At 36.5% G+C, this 24,610-nt stretch overlaps 2 protein-coding genes across 7 annotated transcripts in view; one reads left to right on the top strand and one right to left on the bottom strand.

Annotated features, from left to right (window-relative positions):
• The window catches only part of LOC135649231 (cleavage stimulation factor subunit 77-like), a 30,144-nt gene extending 10,494 nt beyond the window's left edge, over positions 1–19,650 (top strand). For 3 of the 4 annotated variants that reach the window (XM_065167425.1, XM_065167426.1, XM_065167427.1), the window contains exons 10-23: positions 1,833–1,896; positions 2,342–2,462; positions 5,374–5,432; positions 5,507–5,575; positions 5,678–5,818; positions 6,253–6,317; positions 6,792–6,888; positions 7,859–7,918; positions 10,100–10,252; positions 12,102–12,168; positions 12,253–12,363; positions 15,438–15,569; positions 18,019–18,237; positions 19,286–19,650. In XM_065167425.1, the coding sequence (XP_065023497.1) occupies positions 1,833–1,896; positions 2,342–2,462; positions 5,374–5,432; positions 5,507–5,575; positions 5,678–5,818; positions 6,253–6,317; positions 6,792–6,888; positions 7,859–7,918; positions 10,100–10,252; positions 12,102–12,168; positions 12,253–12,363; positions 15,438–15,569; positions 18,019–18,237; positions 19,286–19,452 (1,525 nt within the window). In that variant the 3' untranslated portion in view covers positions 19,453–19,650. Of the gene's footprint in view, positions 1–1,832; positions 1,897–2,341; positions 2,463–5,373; positions 5,433–5,506; positions 5,576–5,677; positions 5,819–6,252; positions 6,318–6,791; positions 6,889–7,858; positions 7,919–10,099; positions 10,253–12,101; positions 12,169–12,252; positions 12,364–15,437; positions 15,570–17,304; positions 17,496–18,018; positions 18,239–19,285 lie in introns of those variants that run through there. The other variant, XR_010501199.1, reaches the window with a different exon arrangement.
• Positions 19,651–20,556: 906 nt separating this feature from the next.
• On the bottom strand, positions 20,557–24,610 carry LOC103998202 (SUN domain-containing protein 1). 3 transcript variants are annotated; one of them, XM_009419609.3, is made up of 3 exons: positions 24,453–24,610; positions 22,794–23,954; positions 20,557–21,083 (listed from the first exon to the last, which is right to left on the bottom strand). In XM_009419609.3, the coding sequence occupies exons 2-3, from the start codon at positions 23,889–23,891 to the stop codon at positions 20,778–20,780; spliced, it is 1,404 nt and encodes a 467-aa protein (XP_009417884.2). In that variant the 5' UTR covers positions 23,892–23,954; positions 24,453–24,610; the 3' UTR covers positions 20,557–20,777. The 3 variants fall into 3 exon arrangements, with proteins under 3 accessions (XP_009417884.2, XP_009417885.2, XP_065024961.1); XM_009419610.3 differs by having other exon boundaries at positions 24,334–24,464; XM_065168889.1 differs by lacking the exon at positions 24,453–24,610 and adding an exon at positions 24,244–24,374.

Raw genomic sequence — 24,610 nt, 5'->3', positions numbered from 1 at the left:
ATTCAGGTGTTACCAAAAACTAATATTTTATTAATTTTAGTAAATACTGAAGTATACTTTACTAACATATCATACCAATATAAGAGGGGACTGATATGGTCCGATATCAAAGATGAATTTGTTGCCTCTGTCCACCTTTAAATGCACAAGTATAACCTGAACTTTATGTTGGTTCATATTTTGGAAGCAGTCATACTTAGCTTTGCAGAAGAACATCTTTTGTGCTAGTATGCGGTGTTGAATTTCGGATTTTGATGATGAAATCAATTGATGGGTTAATTGATCTAATCCATATTATTGAAGTTGAGTGTGCAGGATTTACTACGTCAGTCTAAAAACATAAAGCAAGGATACCGAAGTCAAGTTCGATGGACGTTTGAGAGTCCGAAGATTCGTCGGAGATGCTGTCGGAACCAACCAAGAGAGATCAGAGACTTGTCGGAACTTTCGGAGGTCTGCCGAAGAGATCGTTGGAGGTTCGCAGAGATCACCAAGAAGTCTCGGCTACTCGTTGAACTCGTCACAAGATCGGGAGCCTGCTAGGAGTCCGCTGGAAGAAACCAGAGGGCGTATCGAAAGTCCACTGGAAGAACGCGGGAAAGCTCGCCGAAACAAAACTTGATGTTGGTGGTTAAATACTTGCTTAGGATTATGTTTTTAGGTATGTCGTTCACATGTAATTAGGGTTAGGATTAAGGGATAATTCTATACCTTGGTTAGGGGCCAACTGGGCCCAAAAGTATCTTAGTTTGGGTTGGACGTAAAGCCCAACCAGAAACTTAGAAGGACGGGCGGTAGCACCGCCAGATTAGGCGGTGGCACCACCCAGCACCCAAGACCAGGCGGTGGCACAGCCACCAACAGGCGGTAGCACCGCCAGACTAGGCGGTGGCACCGCCCAGCACCCGAGACCAGGCGGTGGCACCGCCAGTCTCGGAAACCCAAAAGGAATTCAAAATTGGAGCCCAAATTTTGAATCCTCTTGGGGCCTATAAATACCCCTCAATTCTCAGCTGAGAAAATACCTTTTTGAAAAGCAATAGTTTGGGTTAAGAGCTTTAGAATAGTCTTAGCAAGTCTTGCTTTTCATATTGCTTAAGTGTTCACCTCCTCCCATCTTGTTGAAAAGAATTGTAAGAGTGTGAACCACTTGTAAAGGTTGTAAGAGGGGTATTAGTCCTTCCCCTACAAGAGATTTGCTAGTGGAAGTTGGGAGCCTCTTCGAAGAAGGCTTCGCAAGTGGATGTAGGTCATTTTGACCGAACCACTTTAAAAACTGCTGCGTTATCTGGTTTGCATCATATTCTTGCCACTTACATACTGCAAATTTCGTTACTTAGTCATTACGCTTCTATACGTCTCTAAGTTATCAAGCTTCCGAATCGGTTCTCATTGATATTGTTTGTTATCGTGCGAAAGATTTTTCCGAAACCGAAGTTTTAATCCGCTGCACTAATTCACCCCCCCTCTTAGTGCCGCTCCGATCCTAACATGCGGTAGCACACCAATAAACTTCCAGTATGGCATGTAGCTTGGTATCCAATATACACTAACACTTCCAGTATCTTGCCTTATCAAACTACAGTTAATTGGTACTGTAGTTCCAGATTCCTTACGTAGAGGGTTAAAGGAGCTCTTGAAATATGGTAGTTTCTTATTTAGCTTCTGAATAGTGCTCTTTTCGATTCCTGTTCTTGTCGAATTGAAAGCAAACACAATGTTTTCCTGTTACCTTAGGTTCCTGACAGAGAGCATTCTCCATGTATATTAATATAGATCTTGGGCAAGTGCATTATACTCTTCCAACTAATTCTCTGTTGGTTGTTGTCCAGAGGGAACCCACAAAGGATCGACACTGCATCTGCCAATAGACGGATTACCTTCACGTATGAGCAGGTACTCTAGAGTAAGGGTTTCATTTTTCAGTGATGGAACAGAGGTGTGCCCATAATAGTAACATTCCAAAAACCAAATAGATGGTTGGTTTTACATGCATTGTGCCTTGTGCTGGTACCCTTGTGGCATGCTGGGCACACCTGGCTAGTTGGCTCTGTTAGCAGATGCAATACATTTGCAAGAGTTGAGTATATGTTGTTTCTCTTTTCCTTGATCATATTCGGTGTTTAAGTATATGAAATAAGATAAAGGATTCAGTTTATTGTAATGTTATTATGTAATTATGAACTCTTATTTAGCATATCAGCTTGTAATTATGATATCTTCTAAGTTATCCATTCTTAGTGTTTTTTGGATACACTTTAATATATGTTCTTCCATAGTTCTAGGAATTTTTTTTTATAGTCTCATGAATTATATCTAAATATCTTTTACTAATATCCAGAGTCTCATGTATCTCTATCATTATCCTGATCTGTGGTATGATTATGCTACATGGCATGCAAATAGTGGTTCTGTGGATTCTGCAATTAAAATTTTTCAGCGGGCTTTGAAGGCTGTTCCTGGTAATCTATTACTATCTTTCTCTGCTTAGCAGTTAGTGCGATCCAGTTGCATATTTCTGTCACCTGTCAAAACAGATACATACTTATTACTAACGCCTTTTTTTCTTTGCATTTTCCTAAGAGCTCATAGATGTGGGAAATACCAATTAATTAGTTTTTCTTCTTTGTAGATATCATTTTTATGCCTTTGATAATTTAGTAAGCTTTTTGAGGAGGTTATCTTTCACATTTTTAGCCAAGGTTTCATATACCGTTCAGATGGTACAAAGAATATACCTCAGTATCGGTTCATATTTACTACTTTTCTATTTATTAGAGGTACTGGGTGGTTCTGGTCACTACACCTTACCACACTGGCCCAAAAGGTTATTGAAACCAATACTGGGTCGATCTTTAAATCCTTCATTTTGGCATTGTGATTTTAAATATAGAATTTAGGGCACTGTATAAGCACCTAAATGCTCACAAAAGATGATAGTGCACATAGTAAATAATATAAGATATATGATACAGTGTCATTTGACAAGGGTCCATTGGGCATAGTCATGGAAACTTGTGGAGCCATATACTTCAGCAATAATAACTTTTACTAACCTAACTATTTGGAGTTAGCTACAAACCTTTTCCCTCTATTGAGCTCTTTGTGAGATGATATCTGTGGTTCGATCAGGAACAAACAAATATCTTTTATTGCTTATTAACTTGGGACATTATTGTTTGTTTATTGTTATCGCTGTTGTTGTAAGGATTACATTTAATAGAAGTTCCACATTAATGTTTCTACCTCAAAATCATAAGAATAACAACTACGTTTAATTTTTGCATTCAAAGCTCAAGTGCAATAACTTTTTGGTTTTGTACATCTGAAAATGAAGCAAACCAACATGGCAGCTCTGTAGATGCATTATCTTTTGGCACCATTTGAGAGTGCACAGAACAATAACTATTTGGGTCAATATGTACATTAATATTGTTCTTGCAAGAAATAATGCATTAGGTATTGCAATTTGGATCCATGCAAATCTAGGTAGATTCAAATAGATTTAGGTTGATTTACATAGATCTAATTTAAATTTGCACAGATCTACTTCGGTGCATATGGATCTAGGTTGGGTCCACCCAGAGTTAGGCCAGATCTACATGGATTCATCCTGAATTTACGAATATCTAGGCTTGATTAGTGAGGATCTCGGCTAGGTTGGTGCAAATCTAGGCCAGATCCATTAGAATTGTGTCCGAGTTCACCCTTGAACTTGACAAGAAAAAACTAAAATATATGTTTAAATCCATGTAATCATGACTTCAAAATGAAATAATTGTGAAAATACAACTTCATTCAAGAGAAAGTGATTAATTTCAAATTCGAGGTTTGGATTTACCTGTTATCAGTGAGAAATAAGAGGATTTCTTGAGAATGAACCTTCAATTGTTTGAGACTAGCTTCGAATTTGAGGGAAATCAAGTTTGGAGAGTCAGATTGTGGTACCGGGGAGGGTAAAAATGCAGAATAGATTTCGGAAGAACACCAATAGAAGTTGTTCAGATAGAAAATGTCACAGAAGGCAAGGAACGAACTCTTGAAGAAACTTCGGTAAAACGAAAAATAGCTCACCACCAAGTTTAAAATCAAAAGGGATACAGAAAGATCACCACCCTAGTGAAAATAAACAAGGATACAGAACTGAAAGCAAAAGACTCACCACTCAAGGACACATCCAAGAGATACAGAGTTCAAAGAGCACTCCAAGAGAGCTTCTATCAATATCCTCAGTTTTCTAAAAAAGTCTTTTCTAAGTCCTAAGCCCCAAAATAAATACTAGTGCATGAAACAACCCCTCATGCATAGGGAATTTCGAAATTAAGTGTTTTACAGCTGCCAACCAACTCCATTAATGTATTCCTTAGCCATGAAGAAAAGCACCATGATATAGCTTTACAACTGCCAACCAACTCCATTAATGTATTCCTTTGTGCAGGGAAATATGCTGATTATGTGGCAATATTATTGGCTGAAAAAAATATTATATTATCAGCATGATCCATATGAATAGATTGTAGCAAATTAGACACTCCCGTGTCAGATTGAGAGTGCTTGGTGAAAAATTGGGGAAAGAATGGGTTGAAATTGAGAGAGGAGTAAATAAATTAGGGTAGGGCTTTGAAAGGGGCTTAATGCAACTTTTTTGAATCATGAAATTGGGTAGTATGCTTATTGCCGGGTAAGACGGCTGCAACGGGCAAAGAACGGTATTCTTGGTTTCAGGACATTCTGGGCAATATCACTTGGTCTGCATATCAGTTCCTTGTCAGAGCAGTAAAAACCAGACCTTATTACGTGGTACTGTTGGTTTTGGGTTCCTTGGCCATATTATCACCCCTTGACAAGGTCCATAGAACATTCTAGTAAATGTAAGTTCAATATTTAATTTGAGTTAATAATTTTTTATATTTCATTGATTTATCTAACCTTGAATATGAGCAACTCTTCTGAGTTAAATGGTTCAAGAACGTTAGGTGCCAAGCATCTCTACCTTCCGAACCAAAACTAAAGAATAAGGCCAATTGCTTAATTTTGTATGTTTAGGCCTTGGTAATGGTTAAATGTTCAATTATTTTTTTAGATCATCTGTTGCTGGTAACTCTAGTAACTTGTTTATAGTAACCATTTCTGTCATGTGTATTGGTTGTACTTTATGTCATTTCTGCCTTTAGGGCTATCAAGTTATGCAGATTGATATTGATTTGAGAACTTGTTTAAGAATTTTGGATTTGTAAGTATTTTGTTTTCAAATTTGTTTATTTGCTGAAAGCTATAGCCTTTACATGAATTATACTAGAAACACTGGTTTATAAAGATGATTTTATGCTTTATATTGAGGACATACACATGGTTTAATTTATGTTTTTCTAGATTCTGAGTTACTGAAATATGCATATGCGGAAATAGAAGAATCTCGGGGTGCAATGCAGGTCAGGATATAGTCCTATTTAATTGTTTCTCACCAGTTTTACAGTTCATTGAAGACTGTATTCTTTCCATGCAGCCTGCCAAGAAAATATATGAGAGTCTTCTTGCTAGCAGTTCTAATTCAATGTCTCTAGCTCACATTCAGGTGAAGTATCCTCATTTCTCCTTTTTTTTGCTTGTATTACATAAGTCCACTAATGATATTCCATGTGCATTTTCAACTTGATTTTTCCTGTTTCTGATGCAGTTTATTCGATTCTTAAGGAGAACCGAAGGTGTTGAAGCAGCTCGGAAGTACTTCTTGGATGCTAGAAAATCACCAAGCTGTACATATCATGTCTTTGTTGCTTATGCTACGATGGTCTTTTGTGTCGACAAGGACCCAAAGGTTTATGATAGACAAATGATTTTGGTTTTCATATCATTTTGTAGTGCTTCCAAGCTGTGGATTTTACACCTTACATTAAATCATGGAGTTATTGAAACAACTGCATTTTTGTTTAGTTCAGTTATGAGCATAACTTATTAATGCTGGCCAATTGTTAGGTTACCATGTGCTATCTTGATTGATTAACGACGATTAGTTGTTATTCTATAAAAAGGAAATTTGACAGGCAAGACGTAAAAGCTTGTGTGGGTGTATTAGATAATAATATTTTTCCTAAAACTTTATAATCTTCTGGCGCAAATAGATTCAATAGATTTAGTACAAACTACATGAAACCTTTCCTCCCTTCTGCACAACAAAGAGCCACAACATCAGATTCCAACTATTTGTATGTGATAGTTCTTCTGTTATCTTAATAAGTCTGTATTTTGTAGGCTGCACACAACATCTTTGAAGCTGGATTAAAGAAATTCATGAATGAACCTGGTTACATTCTTGAGTAAGTTCTTCCATTTCTTCGTTCATGGTAAATGCAAAAGTTGTTATTTATTTATTCTTTCTCCTCCAAGGGCTTGTAAAATGTTAATAATACTTTTTGAACTGTTTATATCTGACCACCCAGTGTGTCCCTAGAAAAACCCTAGGAGAACAGTTGTTACTGGGGATCTTAGTTTCTCACTTTCTCTTGTGTTTGCTTTTCACGAGTGTTGTTATCAATAAAGAACTTTATTTTAATGAAACTCCAGGTTAGATATTCTCTTTGTGCTAAAAGAATTATCTTCCTTTTTTTCATTGCAAAATACTAGCAAGTAAGGCCTTTCTTGTTTCTGCTGAAACAAACATCAATATTAGTACTTTTATGTCACCATGAAATTTGATTTACATATGAAAATAGAAAGTAGTGCCTTTTTGCAGCCTTACACACTTCAGTAATTGCATTAGAGAATTCTAAAAGTGTGATGTTTTCTTGCAGATATGCGGATTTTTTATGTCGTTTAAATGATGATAGAAATGTACGTGCTCTATTTGAGCGGGCTTTGAGTTCACTTCCTCCAGAGAAGTCTGTGGAGGTATTCAGGTTTTTACTTTCAAGATTTATCAAATGAGTCTCATCTTTGTGCACTTTGATAGCACCCTGAAATGTTGTATGGCTGATTATATTTGGTGGTGTTGATGTTCTAACGGACAATATGATTGCAACTAGCATGAGAGTGTTGATGTTTGGCAGCTAGGATCTTTATTTAGTTGCCCTGTGTCTGACTGATTCCACCAGTTCAAGTAGACTTATTTTTATCCAAGCCATAAGTGTGTTCAGGGTCATGGTTTGCGCAATCTTGACCCATTAGCTGGTTGGCCTAGATTTGGATCGGTCCTGTTTTGGTATCCAACCTGAACATTCAAGCTGCATATTAGACATTCTTAATTTTCTCTCAGCAGAGCTGTGGCTGAAAATTTTTATTTGGTTTTCAAGAAAGTACACACGTGCAGTCTCATGTACTCTTTTACAATTCTCAATCCCAAAAGGGTCCTAGTTTCATCATACAAGTATCTGTCTCTATGGAGTATTCTTTTTTCTTGGCTGTTCTGTGGACTAAATTTATGTACCTGAATTATAATGCCATAAGAAACTGATCCCTGGAACAATGGTAGTAAATAGTATGTTCGCTAACCCAAGTTGTAATCAAACTTGCTTCTAAATTTTACCTTCTTCAGAAATGAAGTAACAATAACTACTTATTAGTTATCATTAATTATTTAAAATTATTATTTATCCATAAATCTTTTTCACTACAGTCTCAATGCTTGAGTTAATTCTGAAAAGGAGTCTTTTCACTGGATTGGACAACTAATTGTTCTTATCATAAAAAAAACTGAGCTGAGTAAGATTTTCCATAATAAAGTCACCAGCAATTGGACTAGACATAAACCTTTCAATCACTATGCTTTGTTAATTTCTCAGTGTTTTACTGGATCTGGTCCTCTTTATCATTTGCTTGATACAATTAATTGTACTAGTTCTCATGTAAACTCCTCGTGCAGATATGGATACGATTTTGTCAATTTGAGCAAACATATGGAGATCTGACCAGCATGTTGAAGGCATGGCTTCGTTTTTTACAATTTCTTATTAAGCAATACTCGTATTCCAATATGAATTGAATTGATTGCATCGGGCATTTTGAAAATAGTCAATGCATTTTCCTGCAAGTAGAACATGATAACTGATAACTCTATATGCACCTTAAGTTCTTTCTTGATGAAGTTTCCAGCTTTGTTCCCTAATATTGAGTGACATGACAATTATGCATAAGGTTAGGTAACAATGTATTCTCGATCCTGATACTAGAAGCTGATGGATCATAGAGCTGTGAAGAATTCCATAATTGTTTAGAGCATCTTCTTTCTAGTAAATGACTAGGGTATTGTGTTTTAAGTTGCAAGTGACAAAATGTCTAGTAAAGCTCAGTAGACCTTTGTTTTATGTATTTTCTTCAAAATATTATGTTTCACTTAGTGCACTGCATAAACAATTTAGCTCTTCTTAATTTTTGTTCTTTTGCATGCCAATGGCATGATGAAATTAACAATTGTGATTGATTATTTGTAATTAATTTTCCAAACTTAGGGTGGAAATTTTGACTCGATGCAATTGGACATGAGAATGGTCAACTGATGTTATAGCTGCAATGGCATGATGAAATTAACAATTGTGATTGATTAATTGTAATTAGTTTTTACCAAACTTAGGGTGGAAATTTTGACTTGATGCAATTGGACACGAGAATGGTCAACCGATGTTATAGCTGATTCTTGTTAATTATTAATGAGGCTGATGGAGGATTAAAGCAGTTGATTTCAGTTAGGTGGGCCCTTATTGGGTACTAAGAATATGGAATAATCATAATTTGGGCTAGCTTGGATCATGAGGGTTGGAATCCTAGAAGGCCTATTTGATGAATAAGCACCAGCCAAAATTCCAAGAGAGACACGTTTAATTGATTCCAGAAGTGTATAGTAAATTCGGAGGATGCCAAAGAGTTTCTGGATAAATGGGGCTTCTGCATCTTGATTAAGTTAGAGAAGAATAGATTGATTCTGTGATAGCATTAGGAACATTAGGGTCAGCTAGCTTGAAATTCAATCTGATTGCATTTGTAAGAGCCAATAGAAGGTTTAGGTCAAGTCTTACTGGGTCTAGTTGGGCTATATCATGGTATACTTGTCATACATGAAGCACATCAACTTTGTTTTGAGCTCCAGTGTTGGTTTTAAAGATGATGTATGAATTTTTGCAAAAATATGGAGAAGCATATAAAATAAAGCAGAAATGCATTCACTATAATGTTTCCAGTCTTATTTATAACTATTTCTTTGCGCACAGTAGGTATCCTCTGAGGACTTAAAACATAGTAAAAATTGTTGCACATTGTTACTGATAATTCTATAGCAGAAGCCGATTAGGAAATACTTTAGAGGTTTTTTAGATTACAATCATTATTTCATAAAACAATTTTATAAAAAATGTTTAATTTCTTGAAATTGAGTATGAATAATGTTGTGTTCCAACAAAATTTAGTCTAATTTGTAAATTTTTTGCTTGAGTTAAATTTATATTTAACCACACACAAAAGTCAATTTATAATATATGTATTTCCTCACATTAGTGTGTTTGTTTGGAATTTTGTGTATGTATCTACATTGGCAAGTACTCAAATTAAAGCTTTTGGTCTCTTAGTGTTAGTTATTGATGAATATAACTAGTGTCTGCTTTACTGAACCTGGGAGATGATATTCTGAAAATGCATCAAGAACTCAGGTGCTTTTTCCATTAAGGTCAAAGACAGTTTTTTTGCTTACTGTGCTTTTGTGTCCGGTATTTTTAATTTCACTCTTGCAACATTCATAGGTTCCCTAGATGCAAGGGATCTGAATAGAAGGGAGTTTGCTAGATCTGACCCAAAGAACTTAGAATATAGAAAACATGAACCAAAAATGTCCATCTGTGAATAAATCTTGGTATATTAAACTGTATTCTTGTTATTAGATTTATTGTTTACTTAAGGGCTATAATATTTCTCTTTGATTTTTTTTCTGGTGTCTTTTTCATCTAGAAGCTCGATTCAGCTCTCATTTCATAGATCTGGAGCTTCATCAATATATGAGTTAGCAGAGAGAGCAATTGCTCAACCATCACTCTATATTTGGCTTGAGTAGGATATTTTACCTTCCTGTAATTAAAATTTGTGGATTTAGGCTTTGTGACTTGTTCTGTTAATACAGGTTGAACAAAGAAAGAAGGAGGCTTTAACTAGATCAGTTGAGGAAGGTTCCACAGTATTGGAGAATACTTTATATGATGTCATCTCACGTTATAGCTTCATGGATCTTTGGCCATGTTCGCCAAAAGATCTGGATCATTTGGCAAGACAGGAGGTAATCATTTTGTTGGTTTTACTTGTATAACAATTATGCATTATGTAGTCAGCAAGCATTGTGTTCTGCTTTAAGATTCTTAAAAATCACATCTATATACCAAAATATATCGTCATTTTTTATTGAAATTGGAATCTTTTGATTATTATCTTTTTATATTTTCAGTCACTTTATTTCATTTTTTGCTAAATTTAGGTAGCATAATGTATAACAACAAAGCTGTAAATATTCCAATTATTTGGTGTCGGCTACATCAATATTTTACCCATGAGCTATGTAAAAAGCCACATTCTTGGTTAAACGAAGGGCATTTAAATATTTATTTATAGTCTCCAATGAAATCTTTTTATACCCTCTCCTTCTCCTTGTACCACTTTTAGTAATTGTTTCAATTCTTCTAACTACGTCATCTATTTATCTCGTTAACACTTGTGTATACCATGTTAAACCATTAGCCCACATTTTATCTTGTATCTAAGTTACACCTCTTTGTTTACAAATGAAAATACTCTATACATCCATCTCAACATTTTCATTTCATTAATGCAAACCTTTTTATGTATTTAGGTAGTAGAGTGTAACTATTCAAAATATGAAATGCATCATTATAGAGACTTGGAGCTTATTTGTATATCAAAAGGATACAGATAATAAAATCCTTTGATTAATGAACTTATCCACATGATTTACCATTGTTTATTTCCTCCAAGATCCTTGGATGCAAAACCGGTTGAGAATTAGAGAGGAAATTGTTAAAGATTTCTCAAACACCCAATTATTTAACTTCAAGTGCCTTGACTAATGGGATTCAGTTCAAATTAGAGGTGTCATGATAGGGAGATGACCAAAAAGAACTTGGTGAAATACCAAGAGAAAGCTTATGTATCCATGATGATCCTAGGATTTGCCGCTAATTGAGCTAAATATCAGAAGTATCTTAGTAGATGACCTTGGTTACATAGGGCTGGAGTCTTGGTTTTGCTCGATTCCTTGAATGTAGTTTGTACAAGCAGTACAACAAGAAAGAAAAAACGATAATGTACCAAATATCTGAGATTGCCTACAGACAACCTTTCCACTGTTGACGTTAAGCAATATGCCAATGAAATCAAGGGCATTCAATTATCCTTCTGTTGTTCTTATTAAGCCTTCTTAAATCTCACGCTCTCTCCTCATGCCACTAATTATAGTCAACTTGTCTTACCACAATGTCTATTTATCTTCTTTCATTATGTTCATGCTATTTTATATTATTTTTTCTCACTTTATTAGTTATAGGGGCTAAGCCTAATTCTTCACAAATGAAATTATCTTTTACTTATCTTTTTTAGTAACTGCAAACATCCATCATAGCATTCTCATTTTGGCTACAGTAACTTTTGGAACATGTTATTTCTTATCTATCCAATGTTTTTTATCAATAAAGCATGATTGGTTTTACAACATGTGCAATGCTATATTTTCTATTATGTAGAAGAAGTATGAAATTAAATTATTTCTTGATGTGATAATATTGTGAACTTATGACTTTCTGTTGACAGATTATTACAGAATGTAGTGAATGTTTCTACTGACAAATAATACATCCATATTCTCAATTTAGTCGATTTGATGTGAGATACATGACAGTTAAATATTTATGCATTAGTTGAGAAGCAAATTTCTTGTTTTTCCTTGCTAGGAAGAATGTGTAAGAGGTTTATTTGAGCATAGTTTTAACTTTTAAGTGCTTTTTACATAATGATTCTTTTCAAATTAATCTTAGTAGGTTTTTCTTCTATTTATTTTTGTGTGCCCTTTATCGTGCCAACAGTGTGATGTTTCTTTAACAATTTCATGTTACTTTCAGTGGCTTGTAAAAAACATCAACAGAAGGGTTGACAAGTCAAATCTACTACATGGAGCTAATATCACCGGTATCAATTATTTGTCATTCTGCAAAAAAGTTCCCATTCATAATAATTTGATAATTATAAAATTATCATTATGTTATGGTGCAGAGAAAGGTTCTGTTGGATTAACAACAAATTCCAAGGTTTTGCCGCCTTCTGCAAAGGTTGTTTATCCGGATACTGCTAGAATGGTTATATATGATCCAAGGCAAACTTTAGGTAAAAGTCTTTGATATTGACAGTTTTTTTAACAGAAAGGGTGCAAATCTATGTAGTTGAATTGGGCATCCAATGATTCCCATATAAATATGGATTTCTTTTTTCACACCTTGTTGTTACCAACTTCTTCATCTTTAAGTCCTTTGTCAATATGTTCTAACCCTCACAAAAGGCATAGCAAACTAGGGCTTATCTTTGCAAGAAGATTGGTGAGATAAATGAGTCTATGGAGTCATTGCTTGTTGGGGTTTGCCTTGAGCTTCTCTGACCACTGTTAAGCTGGATCAACCAATCTGAGTCAGTGCCCGCAGCAGCTGTCCTGATTTCTGCCTGTATCTTGGCTAAACCATGAAATCACCATTAAAATTGTCAAAAATGACCAAAAGAGCAGGAAGAGGATATGCACTGGAAGAGTTTGGAACTATTAAGTAGGCAAGGCTCAAAATGTCATTGAGTTTCTTTTATAAAAGAAATGTATAATAAGATAACATTATGTCCAAAATCTACCCTGACTTTTTTGCCCAGCTCAGTCAATCATGATTCTTGTTGCTCATCCAGTCCCACACAAGCTGATGTTTGGATAAATGCTGAAGGATAAATTGGTATATAAAAAATTCACTTATGCAATATGTATAGCAATTAATTGAAGATAGTGGACCATAATATAAATTAAGAAAACAATATAACAGAAATAGTTTTATATTACTTATGTATGTCTGATTTATTGGTATCCATTATCCTAGTAAATTGTTATACAGAACTCATCTTTAGTAAATTATCAAGCATTAAATACTTATAAAAACAAGTATATGTGTTATATGTTTATTTGTATACATAAAATTATTCTTAATAAGAGATTAACTTGTTGTTGAAGGAAATATTTCCATAAATTTTATAAAACATGTAAGAATAAACCTTTTGTATAGAAACTTCCATCCCTTCTTATATTTATATTTTTTATGTATTTCTTTATGTTATAAAATAATTTTATAAAAGGGCAACTTTCATATCTTTTTAAAATTTTATTTATCTTTTGAGTCATATGGTTTTTGTTCTTAATTACTTTTCAGCCAATCCCATCTATATTCTAACTCCGCAAGCTTTGCATTAAGCACCTTCGTTTGTTTGCTTTTTGATCGTATGTATTAGTGGATACCACTCTTGAAGAGACTAACCTTTACAGGGCTTTGGCTCCCACAACTACAAGAGGAATGGAAAATATTCCTACTAAATCAACAGCCAACTATCACCTTGGTTTTGTTAACTAAAGTTTAAATTTTGAATTCTTTCTGGCAATATACTTGGAATGAAAAAATTAACATTCTAGTTATACTTCACCAAGTTGTAATGAACATGCTATGTGCTAATTTATACAGCAATAACAAAGTCATAAAGTCTCAATTATTTGGGGTCAACTACATAGATTTCTTGTCACCATTGAGATTTATAAAAAGACATATCTTAGTTAAATTAAGAATATTTAAATCATTATTTAAATTAAGAGTTTTTTAGGTCTTTCTCCATCTGTCCTTGTACAACTAACAATAATCATTTTACCCCTTTTAACATATATGAATTTTTTTAGTACATGTCTATGTCATCTTAAACGTTTTTTCCTCATTTTATCTTTCATCAAAGTGATACCTAATTGTTCATGGGTAAAAATATTTTTTTCCTATCTTTCCTAATAACTTTACACTCCACCTCAACATTCTCATCTCAACGATGTAGACACTTTGTATATGATTTTTTAACTGAGCGACATTTGGATTCATAAAGCATTGCTGATTTAACAACTGTCTTTGATTAATTGTTCAGCTTTCTTATCTCTTCATCTCGTTGAACAATTGATCCAACGTACTAAAGCTTTTTATTTAATGAAACTTCTTGACTATTTAACTTTAACTATATCCTGGTGACTCTTCTTAGCATTACTAAATTGCATGTCATATATGACTTAATCTAAAGCCTTTAATTTATAAGAATTACCTTGATAACTCAAAGTGTAAAATTAATTCTCTTTAGACTCTCATCCACTATGACAATAGCACATGTTATGTGCTAATTATAGAACATTGCAAAAGATTATGTTTGTGTGACATCAAGGTTTAAAATCTTGGTCCGGTGCTGATATTGGTTAGCTATTGGACCAATGGTACCTTTGCAATACTGACATACAAACGCTCGCTTTGGGTCAGTACAACCCAGACTAAGAGAAACGAGAGAAGGGAGGAGGAAACAAGAGAGGAGCAGAGGATGAAGGCAGCGGGAGGAGAAGAGAGAGTTGCAGAGGGAAGTGATGTATGTCGAAGGAGGTGGTGGCAACAGCAACATGAGGAACGGGTAGTGACAGGAGCAGGCACATGATGAGTTGGATGAGGCGGATGCTGAGATAGCAGTGATGGTTGTGGATGGTGGTGGGGGGCTTCGCTGGTGGTTGTTTCTGCAGCGGAGATAAAGAGGCAAAGGTTATCTACAGTTTTCAGCAAACAGTTCTTTGCAACCAGTTCTGCTTTAAAAATTATTTTAAAAATTAATACATCTAGCACATATTTGAGTATCTGTCATGTTTCGATGGATACATGAATAGTGTAATGTCTAGTATGCCCTGTTTCCAACCATATTGGGGTAATCACCCAGTCCATGTGCCTTCCCCTTGTCATATCAAAATGTACCAGATACTATGCCCAGTATTTAGAACATTGTGGTATATTATAAAATTTTTTCTTAATATTGGTCCATTTTGTGTATGAATAAAGGTATTAAATGCTGGTTTTGAGAACCATGAGATTGATGAGAATTAATCTCCAATTTTGATGTTCTAAATTATGTACAATGGTGATCTAGGATGTAAAAGTATTATGAAACACCACGAGGAATCTATATATTGTTGTTGAAGTGGGGTAGGAGTGAAGGACCAAGTAACTATTCCACTACAAGTAACACTTCAGTTTTCTTTTTCTATTTGTACATCAAGTACCTTGCAGATGTAGTATGATAGTTGGATTTCCAATTCAGACAGAAGCATGTGATTTCTGTAAAGGCATGTCATGCTCCATTTTCAAATGCCACAGGATCTGAAGCTGCTTCCACATCTGCATCTGGTTCAAGTCTCGTCGGTAGTGGTCTAAAATCATTTGATGACATCCTGAAAGTAATTTCACCGACCTTAATGGCTTTCATCACAAACATGCCTGCTGTTGAAGGTACCATTACTTTATCAATTAACCAGCTTATCTAGATTATTTGTTTGACACATCAAGTCATTTTTTTCTTCAAGTTAGCTGTATTCTGCTTTGTTACAAACAATGAAGATCACTGTGTCATTGGTAGAGACACCACCATGGTTGAATAATCGATGACCTTCCAGCTATGGATGATTAATCTTTGGAATGGGTATTTGTCCTGTCTTCCCTGAATTATTGGATCTCCACACCAATAAATCATATATTTGATAATTACTATATGTTAAGATGTCCTGAAGCATTATGATCCTGCATATCCAGAGGAAGCAATTTCTTGTTCTAGATTGTGGGGAAATTTTTGATGTTAATGTTTTAAACTTTTTTTTTATGTGTGCTGCATTCACTCTGTTATCCACAATATTAGTCAAATATATTATATATATTTTAGCCCTTTTCTCATGGTTGTTGATACTTGAGATGCTCAAAACATTGTTTTTGTTCTGGTCTTCTCATGCGTATGTTGACACACATGCCTACACATTCACACCCTTCTCATGCCAGGCTTAAAATATATACTGTCAAAGATATGTTTGGGAATTCATATTCACAAATTATCCATCTGAAATATGATTTGATTGAATTGAAATGGATTGAATCCCTCCTACTAAAGGGTCACAATAACTTTAGGTTATCTTCTGCATTTTGGAATGTTCACGAGCACTAAGATCCCTACTATTAAGTGTCAGCTACATGGAACTTGTCAAGTCATTAAGGAATACTGAGGGTAATATTACTAGTCAAACAAAAAGTTATCAAATGTCTCTGATGCCTTGAATAAAATTTTCTTAGACCGTTTCTCCTTTTCAGCAACATTCTAAGTTACCTCAACAATAATAACCAATGCATAAATATTCTTTATATATGTTTGACCATCTTAAATGGTTTTTCCTTGTTTTGTATTCAACTGAAACTACCCTATTTTTCCTAGATGTATTTATCTCTTCTATCTGTTCTTGCCGCCCACACAACCTTTGGGGTTTTTGTATGAACACTAGCTGGCCATCCACATGGTGCTACATGCAGTATTCCTCTCCTTGATGGCCGCTGCCGCCTCCTCCCATCTTCTTCCCCATCTCTCCCACCTTTTCTTTTGGACCTAGTACATACGATCGTACCATGTTGTCACAAACGGTCGTCGCGCACTCGCAACAACTTCGTTCAACGAACCGTTCATCGCTTTTGCGTGCTTGAACAAAGATATGGCAGTCTGTTTTGTCTTGGTTTTGTGTGTTTTTGCTTGTAAAAATACATGTTCGAATAGGTTGCAGTGCACAATGCGATCGCTCACCGCGCCGGGCCAAAAAGCATCAAAATGGCTCTGTTTTCGCGTGTCGCGGGCTGTTTTTTTCAGCACACTGCAGCGTACGAAATGTCAGCCATCCTAGCACCCTGGAACCCCCCAGGTGGCATAGGGTTGGATGGGGTTTCGGTATATTGTCGGGCATTGAAAAATCTTCACAAGTTCGCACGTTGACTTGACGGGAACTTGCCTTCGCGCCCGGCACCCGGTGAACAGTTGTTTGTGGACTTGTAATTGTTCGTTCTACCTTATAAAGTCCTTGTTTTCCTCCTCTCTCTCTCTTTTCTCCTGTGCACACAAGGTGCTTGCTGAATTGCTTTTAAAGCTTCCCTCTTTACGAGACGTCGGGACTTGTTCGTCACTTGTTTTCAATCTAATCAACTTTTTGTTTTACAGGTCCTTCGAGACCTGTACGAGGTTGCAACTAGGCTGAACCTTTGTCGACGCATATGTCGCAAGGACGCCTCAAGACTTAAGCAATCTCAACTAAGTCCGTGAAGTTGGCGTAAGGGTGTGTCGCGACTTAGACAACTCAAGCTAAGTTCACGTCTTGACCGCAAGGGTGCCTCACGACTTAGGCAATTTCAGCTAAGTTCGTGACAATGTGTTGGTATATCAGCAAAGGCATGCACGTATTTGGTATCTAAAATGGCAAACCTTGATGTGAAAAGCAATGTGAATTAATTTTGTAGATCAACTTATCCAGGAGATAAAGAGTCCCAAAATTGCTCTTCCTGAAGTAATCATGAAGATGCTGAAGTTCATGAATCCACAATCTTGCTTTTGCAACAATCAGATTTCTCTTTTGTAGAAACTATTTGAACTTGGTAGCAAATAAACTCAGTGTTTATTTTTAACAGCCTTCACGATGTATCATATGCCATTAAATTTTTTGATTGTATGACACAATTTTGTACGAATGTTATCTTTAGTATATCCGTTTCTGAAGTCTGCTAGTATCTGAACCCTTACAGTCTTACTCATGATTGCAGTTGAAAGTTACATATTTTATTTGTGGTTGCACTATGTTCCTGTATCACATTTTGCTTAATAACTTGCATATTTGTTGGTTAAAGCTATGTTTTTGAGACATTTTTTATGATTTGACAGGACCATCTCCAGATATAGATGTGGTTTTATCTATTTTGCTACAGAGCTCTATACCAACAGGACAGACTGGAAAACCAGCCACTTCTCTTCAGCAAATGCCTGGTGGTCCAGGACCTACCACAAGTGACCATTCGGGCTCTATCAAGACACGAATGAACAATGGACCACCTCACAGGCTTCCTAGAGATGGACATTCAGGCAAAAGAAAAGATCTTGACAGTATGTACCTTCAGCACCGCTGCCTTTTCTTATATCTAGCCACCAAGAAAAATCGACATTTATGTGCATGTGTCTCTTTTGTTCCATAAGCTCCCTAACATAGGTTAATTGAATGGTTTTGAAAGCTGACCAGTTGATCAATCAAATGCATCAGTTTTCCTTGTTGAAATTAAATCCACTTGTCTAATTTGTCACATTAGTGATATATTATTTAGGGGAGAGGCTTTATGTGCCACGATAAATCCACTTGTCAAATTTGTCACATTAGTGATATATTTAGAGGAGAGGCTTTATGTACAAAGGAAAATCCACTTGTCAAATATGTCACATTAGTGATATATTTAGGGGAGAGGCTTTATGTACAAAGGTGTTAAGAATTCTTCCTCTGGTTTTGAGTTATTGAGCACTTCCTAATTATAGATACAGCAGTAGCAGTCTTCTTTATCCAACTAAGAGTGTGTCCAGCTGGTGCATTTCTCTGTATTTGAACTTTTCTGCTTAGGCTGCTGCACCTGCATCTTAATCGCATGTTGAGTTCTTTGTCTGTGACTTTTGTGAGAGCTTCATATCCAGTAGCATCCTCTACTCTGGTCAGTGCAATTATGCTCCAGTCAGTTCCAGAAGAGTGGCCTTGAGCATCCAGTGTTTCAACATCATTTGTGATCGGGACTGAAAATAACACCCAGTTACTCTTTGAACAAATTCACGGTTAGGGTTGGAGAAATTCTCATGTTGCATTTCACTATTTCTTGACTTGGCCATATGCACACGTAGGATACATTCTTGACATATAGGTATAGATAACGGTTGTCAATGTCCATGCATGAATGCATGTTTTCATTAGAATATTTGAGTTCTTGATTTCTATAACTTGCACATTTCTAAAATAAGCTAATTTGCCAGACTATCCCTCGAGCTTTGTTTTGAATTTAAGTAGCTTCTCTATCAATATGCCTGATCAAATTACAGGTTTTGTTGCATATAGAATCATGTTCAAGTGCCCTTGTGCATCTATATTCCTAACATGAATGACATACTATGCCTCCAGGGCAAGAAGATGATGAATCGACGACCGTGCAGAGTCGGCCACTTCCGAGAGATGTTTTTAGACTCAGGCAAATGCACAGAAGCAGAGGTCGGAGCACTTCGCAGACGGGTTCAGCTGCATCCGGTGGAAGTGCATTCTCGGGCGACCAATCGGTTAGCACTGACTAACAAAATTTATTGAACATGCAGACGTTATCTTGACACCCTTCAATTGAGGAATCGTAATGGTTATTCTCTTTCTATATAACCCGAATTATGTTTCTTTTCTGGACAACTTTTCCTTTTGGCCTGTAAGCATCAATTCATGTATATATCGTTGTAAGGTTTGGAAATGGCTTATTTGCCATTACAATTTTTAAACCTCTACATGTAGCGCATTAAATACTTTTGCGTTTTTTCTTTGGTTACATACAAAAATTAATCTTGTATTCTATTAGTTAACAAAGATATACATCACCTCTAAAAACACATATGATAAAAATAAATTTTATCATACAAAAAAGTAATTGTCAATTTCTCCAGAAAAATTCACTTTATGCCCTAGGTTTTAGAAATTATTAAGTATCTGGGGCACTTTGCCTATTATATGGGTGATACTATATCTTTACCCACCTGGGGTTCATTATGGGTTTAGAAGATTTCATCCTAAATCAGATGGGTCTTTGCCTATTGCTTCTTTTCCATTGTCATGTCATCTTTTTCACACCTTCATGATAAAGATGGGGCCAAGAATTTTATAATAAACTGGTTAAATTTTTATCACACCTTCATGTTCTCTTTGCCCTCTCTGTGTATCTTCTTCCATTGTCCGTTGTCATCCTTTCTGTGCTAAGACTAACCAATATTAATATGTGCATAATACAAAAGTTTAGATGGAAATATATTTTAAGTTCATATTTGGAGAAATAAACACTAAAGTTTATTTATGAAAAAAAAAAAAAATCACCAGGACAGCTACTTGCTGGCTAGCCATGCCATATGTCGGTTAGGTATCATCAGTTTAGCGTTCCACTAAATCTTCCTATTAACAGAGTATTAACAGGTCGACAACCATCGACAGTAGCAATATGAGTTAAATTATCTTTGGGACAGTCTTACCAATGCCCGTCTCACCTTACCTGCCTGGTGATTGGATTCCTCCATTGTGATGCCACGAACGGGCTGTGAGCTCACGGGAAAAGCTATTGTCTATCCCTCGACGCTTGGAATGATGACGATGACATTCTCAGTTGCATACTGCACAATAACAAGAATCCCCCAAAAGAATACTGATGAGAGAACAAAATACGAATGTTCCACATTCGTACATGCAATAAAATAGATGGCACCGTCTCAGTGTAACAGCTGCTGCTACCCGCAAGAACAGAAAGGGGTCAAAATGATCAGAAGATCCCAAGTCCATCTGTTCTCAGACAAAAGGAGCAGAGAGAAGATGTGAAGAGGATGCCCTACGATCAGAAAATAAGGGTGGGTACAACATAAAACATGCTCCCTCAGGGCTGCAAACCCATGGTTGCAGATGTACTGGGCTCGTGACCGTGCACCCTGAAGCGATAGATGCAGGTCAGAGCAGCACTCCCATGGTTGGAGGTGAAGTCGAGCCGAACCATGTTGACGACGTCGCCGGAGTCCCTCGCCTCTACATCGAACGTTTGTGTGTTGCTCTTCTCGAGGTCGTAGGAGAACTCAGTTAAGGCAAAAACCTTCTTCACACCACCAGATGGGTCTTCCTCGGAGGATTCAAACCAAGCAGAGACCTGGCAATCTTTGGGGGCACTCGATCTGTCGTAAGCCACACTCTGCATACCATACACGTTCCAAGAAGGGACATCAGGAGTCAGACTCATGATGCACGTTAGTAATCCATATGTGGAGATGAGCTCCAAGGAGAAGTAGCAAAGCAAAGAACAAGATAAGGTTTCACTAGAAATAATCATACCACACAAACATGAGAGGCCAACTAAGAATTGCAACTTCTAGAAACACAAGATTTGTTGCTGCGTATAAGATAAAAAGCATGAAGCCCTCCTAAGCATCATCCTTCTTCGGATATTAGAGGAACGTATGGTAGATTTTAGAAAAAACAAACGAATGATGATGTGCAGGGTTCAACAAAAAAAAAAAAAAAAAAGGTGATTTCTTTTAAGTTTGAGAACCTGAATGATCATATGAATCCATGTTCCTTCCAGCTTCTTCATGAGTGCTTTGTTTATTGGGATCCTTGATTCGCTCAGTTTCCAAGATCCAACCATTCAGTCTCATACTTCTATTTTAGCCAAGTTTCAGAGGAACTGCTTAAAAGGCTATGCAGTCATATTATTAGAAACTGCTTAAAAAGCAACACCAACTTTCAGATTCCTCCTCGCTACTTTATTCATGTTATGTCTATGTTATTGTTCTTCCTGATTGTTACAGACAAATTCACAGCAGCTACTGTACCACTCGATGGCACAGCGATTAATGCAATTTACTGTGAGAAACTCAATTGACATAAAGATGGCATCTTTCATAGTCCTAAATCATGTGTAACAAGAAAAAGTTGTAGCTTTGATCCTCAAACAGTATTAATTTAGTTAAGGTTCCTATATAAAACAAGTAGTATCTGAAAAGATCTTAAAGATTTCCAAACAACAATATTCATCATGGAACAATGTTTAATCCACCGCTTATCATTGGACGCCTGAGACACTTCCAGAAAAGGAAAATCAAACAGTCTTCTTAATTTTACCATAAGATCACAATTTTGTAAAAGTTAGATGACTGTTATAATCAAACCTACAATTAAGCACAGCTGTCTCACATCCTAGTAAGTTTTGATTTCCATATAAAACACGGTAGCTCTTAGCTTGTGCATTTCAACAAAATAGAAGTACATGATTTGTAATTATAAGCAAAAGGAATCTGATGTAGGAACCATGTGTTGCATTTTTTCAAATCTATGTTTAATTTATATAAGCTATCTCTCTTACCTTGAAATTATTTCAAATATTTTACCTTTAAGAAAGCTGATACGAAATTTGAATTTCAAAATAGTCCTTATGCAAAAGGTTGACAAGCAACATATAGGAAGCGACCTACTCATTAAAAGATTTCAAGGTGTCCAGGGCTCCAAGCAAGCAAATGGGTAACAAGCTGCATATAAATGGCAGTTGTAATAAGAGAAGCACAGTATAACCTCAGTCAAAGCAACATAACTGAAAATGAAAACAGTTTAAGCGTTTCATTTTCTTGCATTGCCTCATAATTGACAAAAGGAATTACAAAATCAAGGCACTAGATCCCCATTCAGGACGTATAATTATTAGTCCCAAGTAAATCGACATTAGGTGGTTCCACCTGTACCACTCATGCTAATCATTCTAGGAAAGTGTAGGTTAAACGCAACACACCGACAAATAAAAAAATAGATAGAGACGCATAATAGAGGCTCAAACATTTTATGGCTGTATGAGAATCATCATTAATGTAAATGGAAAACTAGAATGCAGCAGGAGCAGAAAAAAAATTACCTTAGAGACATGCTCCAGCGTGACAGCCTCAGGTATGATCCCTGTTCTTAGCTTAATTTCAACAAATCCACTGCTTCCTTGAAGAGGAAAACACTGGCCAGGTTCTCCAAAGCTAGGCTCCAGCATCTTGTTTGCACTAGCATGAACTCTGTTACGACCTTTAGCAGTTGTGAACCAACCGTTACCTTTGCCAAAACCATAGGGCTCTGAATGCCTAACCACCTTGGCCCCACCAGAAGCTAAAGCATAATCAACCCTTCCAAGACCATCAGCTGCATGCTTTTCTATCTCTTTCCAAACAATATCCCTGGCAAACATCCTAATGTGATCCAAATCCAAATTCATATTACTATCGTCTACACCTTTACTGTTTTTTAACTCAGTCAGAAGAGTTTCAAATTCTTCCCTTGATAGCAGATCCTTGTCCTTGAATTCGCCCAAAGACTTGTCCAAAGAATCAGTTTTAGCTGCCAACTTCTTCAACTCCTCCTCAAACAATGTTCCTTTTTTTTCGACTTTCTCCAACAATTCTTTGGTCAAAATCCCTATCTCACTTCCAATTTTCTTATCTACTACATCTAGTTGTACCTGCAACATCTTAGCAGTCTTCTTTAAAGATATCTCAACTTCAGAAATCCTGCTTTCATAATCAAAAGCAGCAAGTGAAGAGTTCGCATTGTCTCCTATGCTGAAACTCCATCTCCAAATAGTCTGCCCCAACCATACGAGGACTGCAAGAAGCAAGCAGTTCTTGGTAAGGACACTAATGACAGTTTGCCACTTGGATTTCCCAGGTTTTGGTGCTGCTTTCTTGTGCCGTGGGGATCCTGTGGATGAAGCAATCAACCGCTTCTTCAACTGTGAATAATCTTTTCTTCTCTCAATCACAGATTCTCCCCTTATCGTATGGCTTAGATCCTTCCCATTAACAATCCCATTTATCGCCCCTTCAGCAAGCCCATCGGCACTCACCCTCTTCTCCACGACCACCATCGTTCTCCTCTTTGCATTCGATTTTGTGTCTGCATCTAAACTCAGAGATGCACCATTATTGGTGGCCGGCGATGCCGCGATTGCTGCAGCAGTGGAAGCAGACATCGCCGCGCTTTGGTACTCGCACGATGATTCGAAAGGAAAACCCGCCTATAGCTTAGAAACAACCTAAAACATTCAAAAGAAGTGACCCAGTCAACCCCCAATCGTACGAAAGCCAAGCAAACAAAATCAGAAAAAAATCAAGCAGATGATCAAATCGCAAAATCTAAAGAATCTCACGTAAGCAAAAGATACTATGAAAAAAAGAAGAATTTTTTACTAAAATCACAAGAAAACAAAACGGAAAAATATTGTTTTCCAAAAAAACAATCAAATAAAGGGTAGCACGAAGCACTAACAAGAAACCCTAATCTCCATAAAACACAGAAAGAAAGAATAGGTCAAAGAACCAAACAGATTGTGCTGAAACCCAAATGACTACTGAATTCCACGAAAATCAGACGAATCCAGAGTAAGAATATGCAACGAAGCGAGAGAGGGAGACCGCTTGAGGTTAAGGCTGATCTCCAACAGCGGAGGCCAGAAATAGAGGAGGAAGAACACGACCGGAGTCGTACAACGGATCGGAGATGAGAATGGAGAGGGATGTGGGCGGAAAATTACCTAGAAGGTTCGATCCGCGTGCGTCGTCTCGTGCACTGCGAGAGGAAGTCTCGTCGATCGGGCGGGAAAACGACACAGGAATTGGGGCCGAGAGGAGGAAGGAGATTGGAATTATCTCGGCCCTCCTTTTGGGTTTGGCAGTACCGTTATTTGGTGAT

The sequence above is a fragment of the Musa acuminata genome, chromosome BXJ3-9 (assembly GCF_036884655.1).
Source record: "Musa acuminata AAA Group cultivar baxijiao chromosome BXJ3-9, Cavendish_Baxijiao_AAA, whole genome shotgun sequence".
In the NCBI taxonomy this organism is placed as follows: domain Eukaryota; kingdom Viridiplantae; phylum Streptophyta; class Magnoliopsida; order Zingiberales; family Musaceae; genus Musa; species Musa acuminata.
Note: the sequence above shows the minus strand (reverse complement) of the source record. Positions and strands in the feature narration are given on the sequence as shown.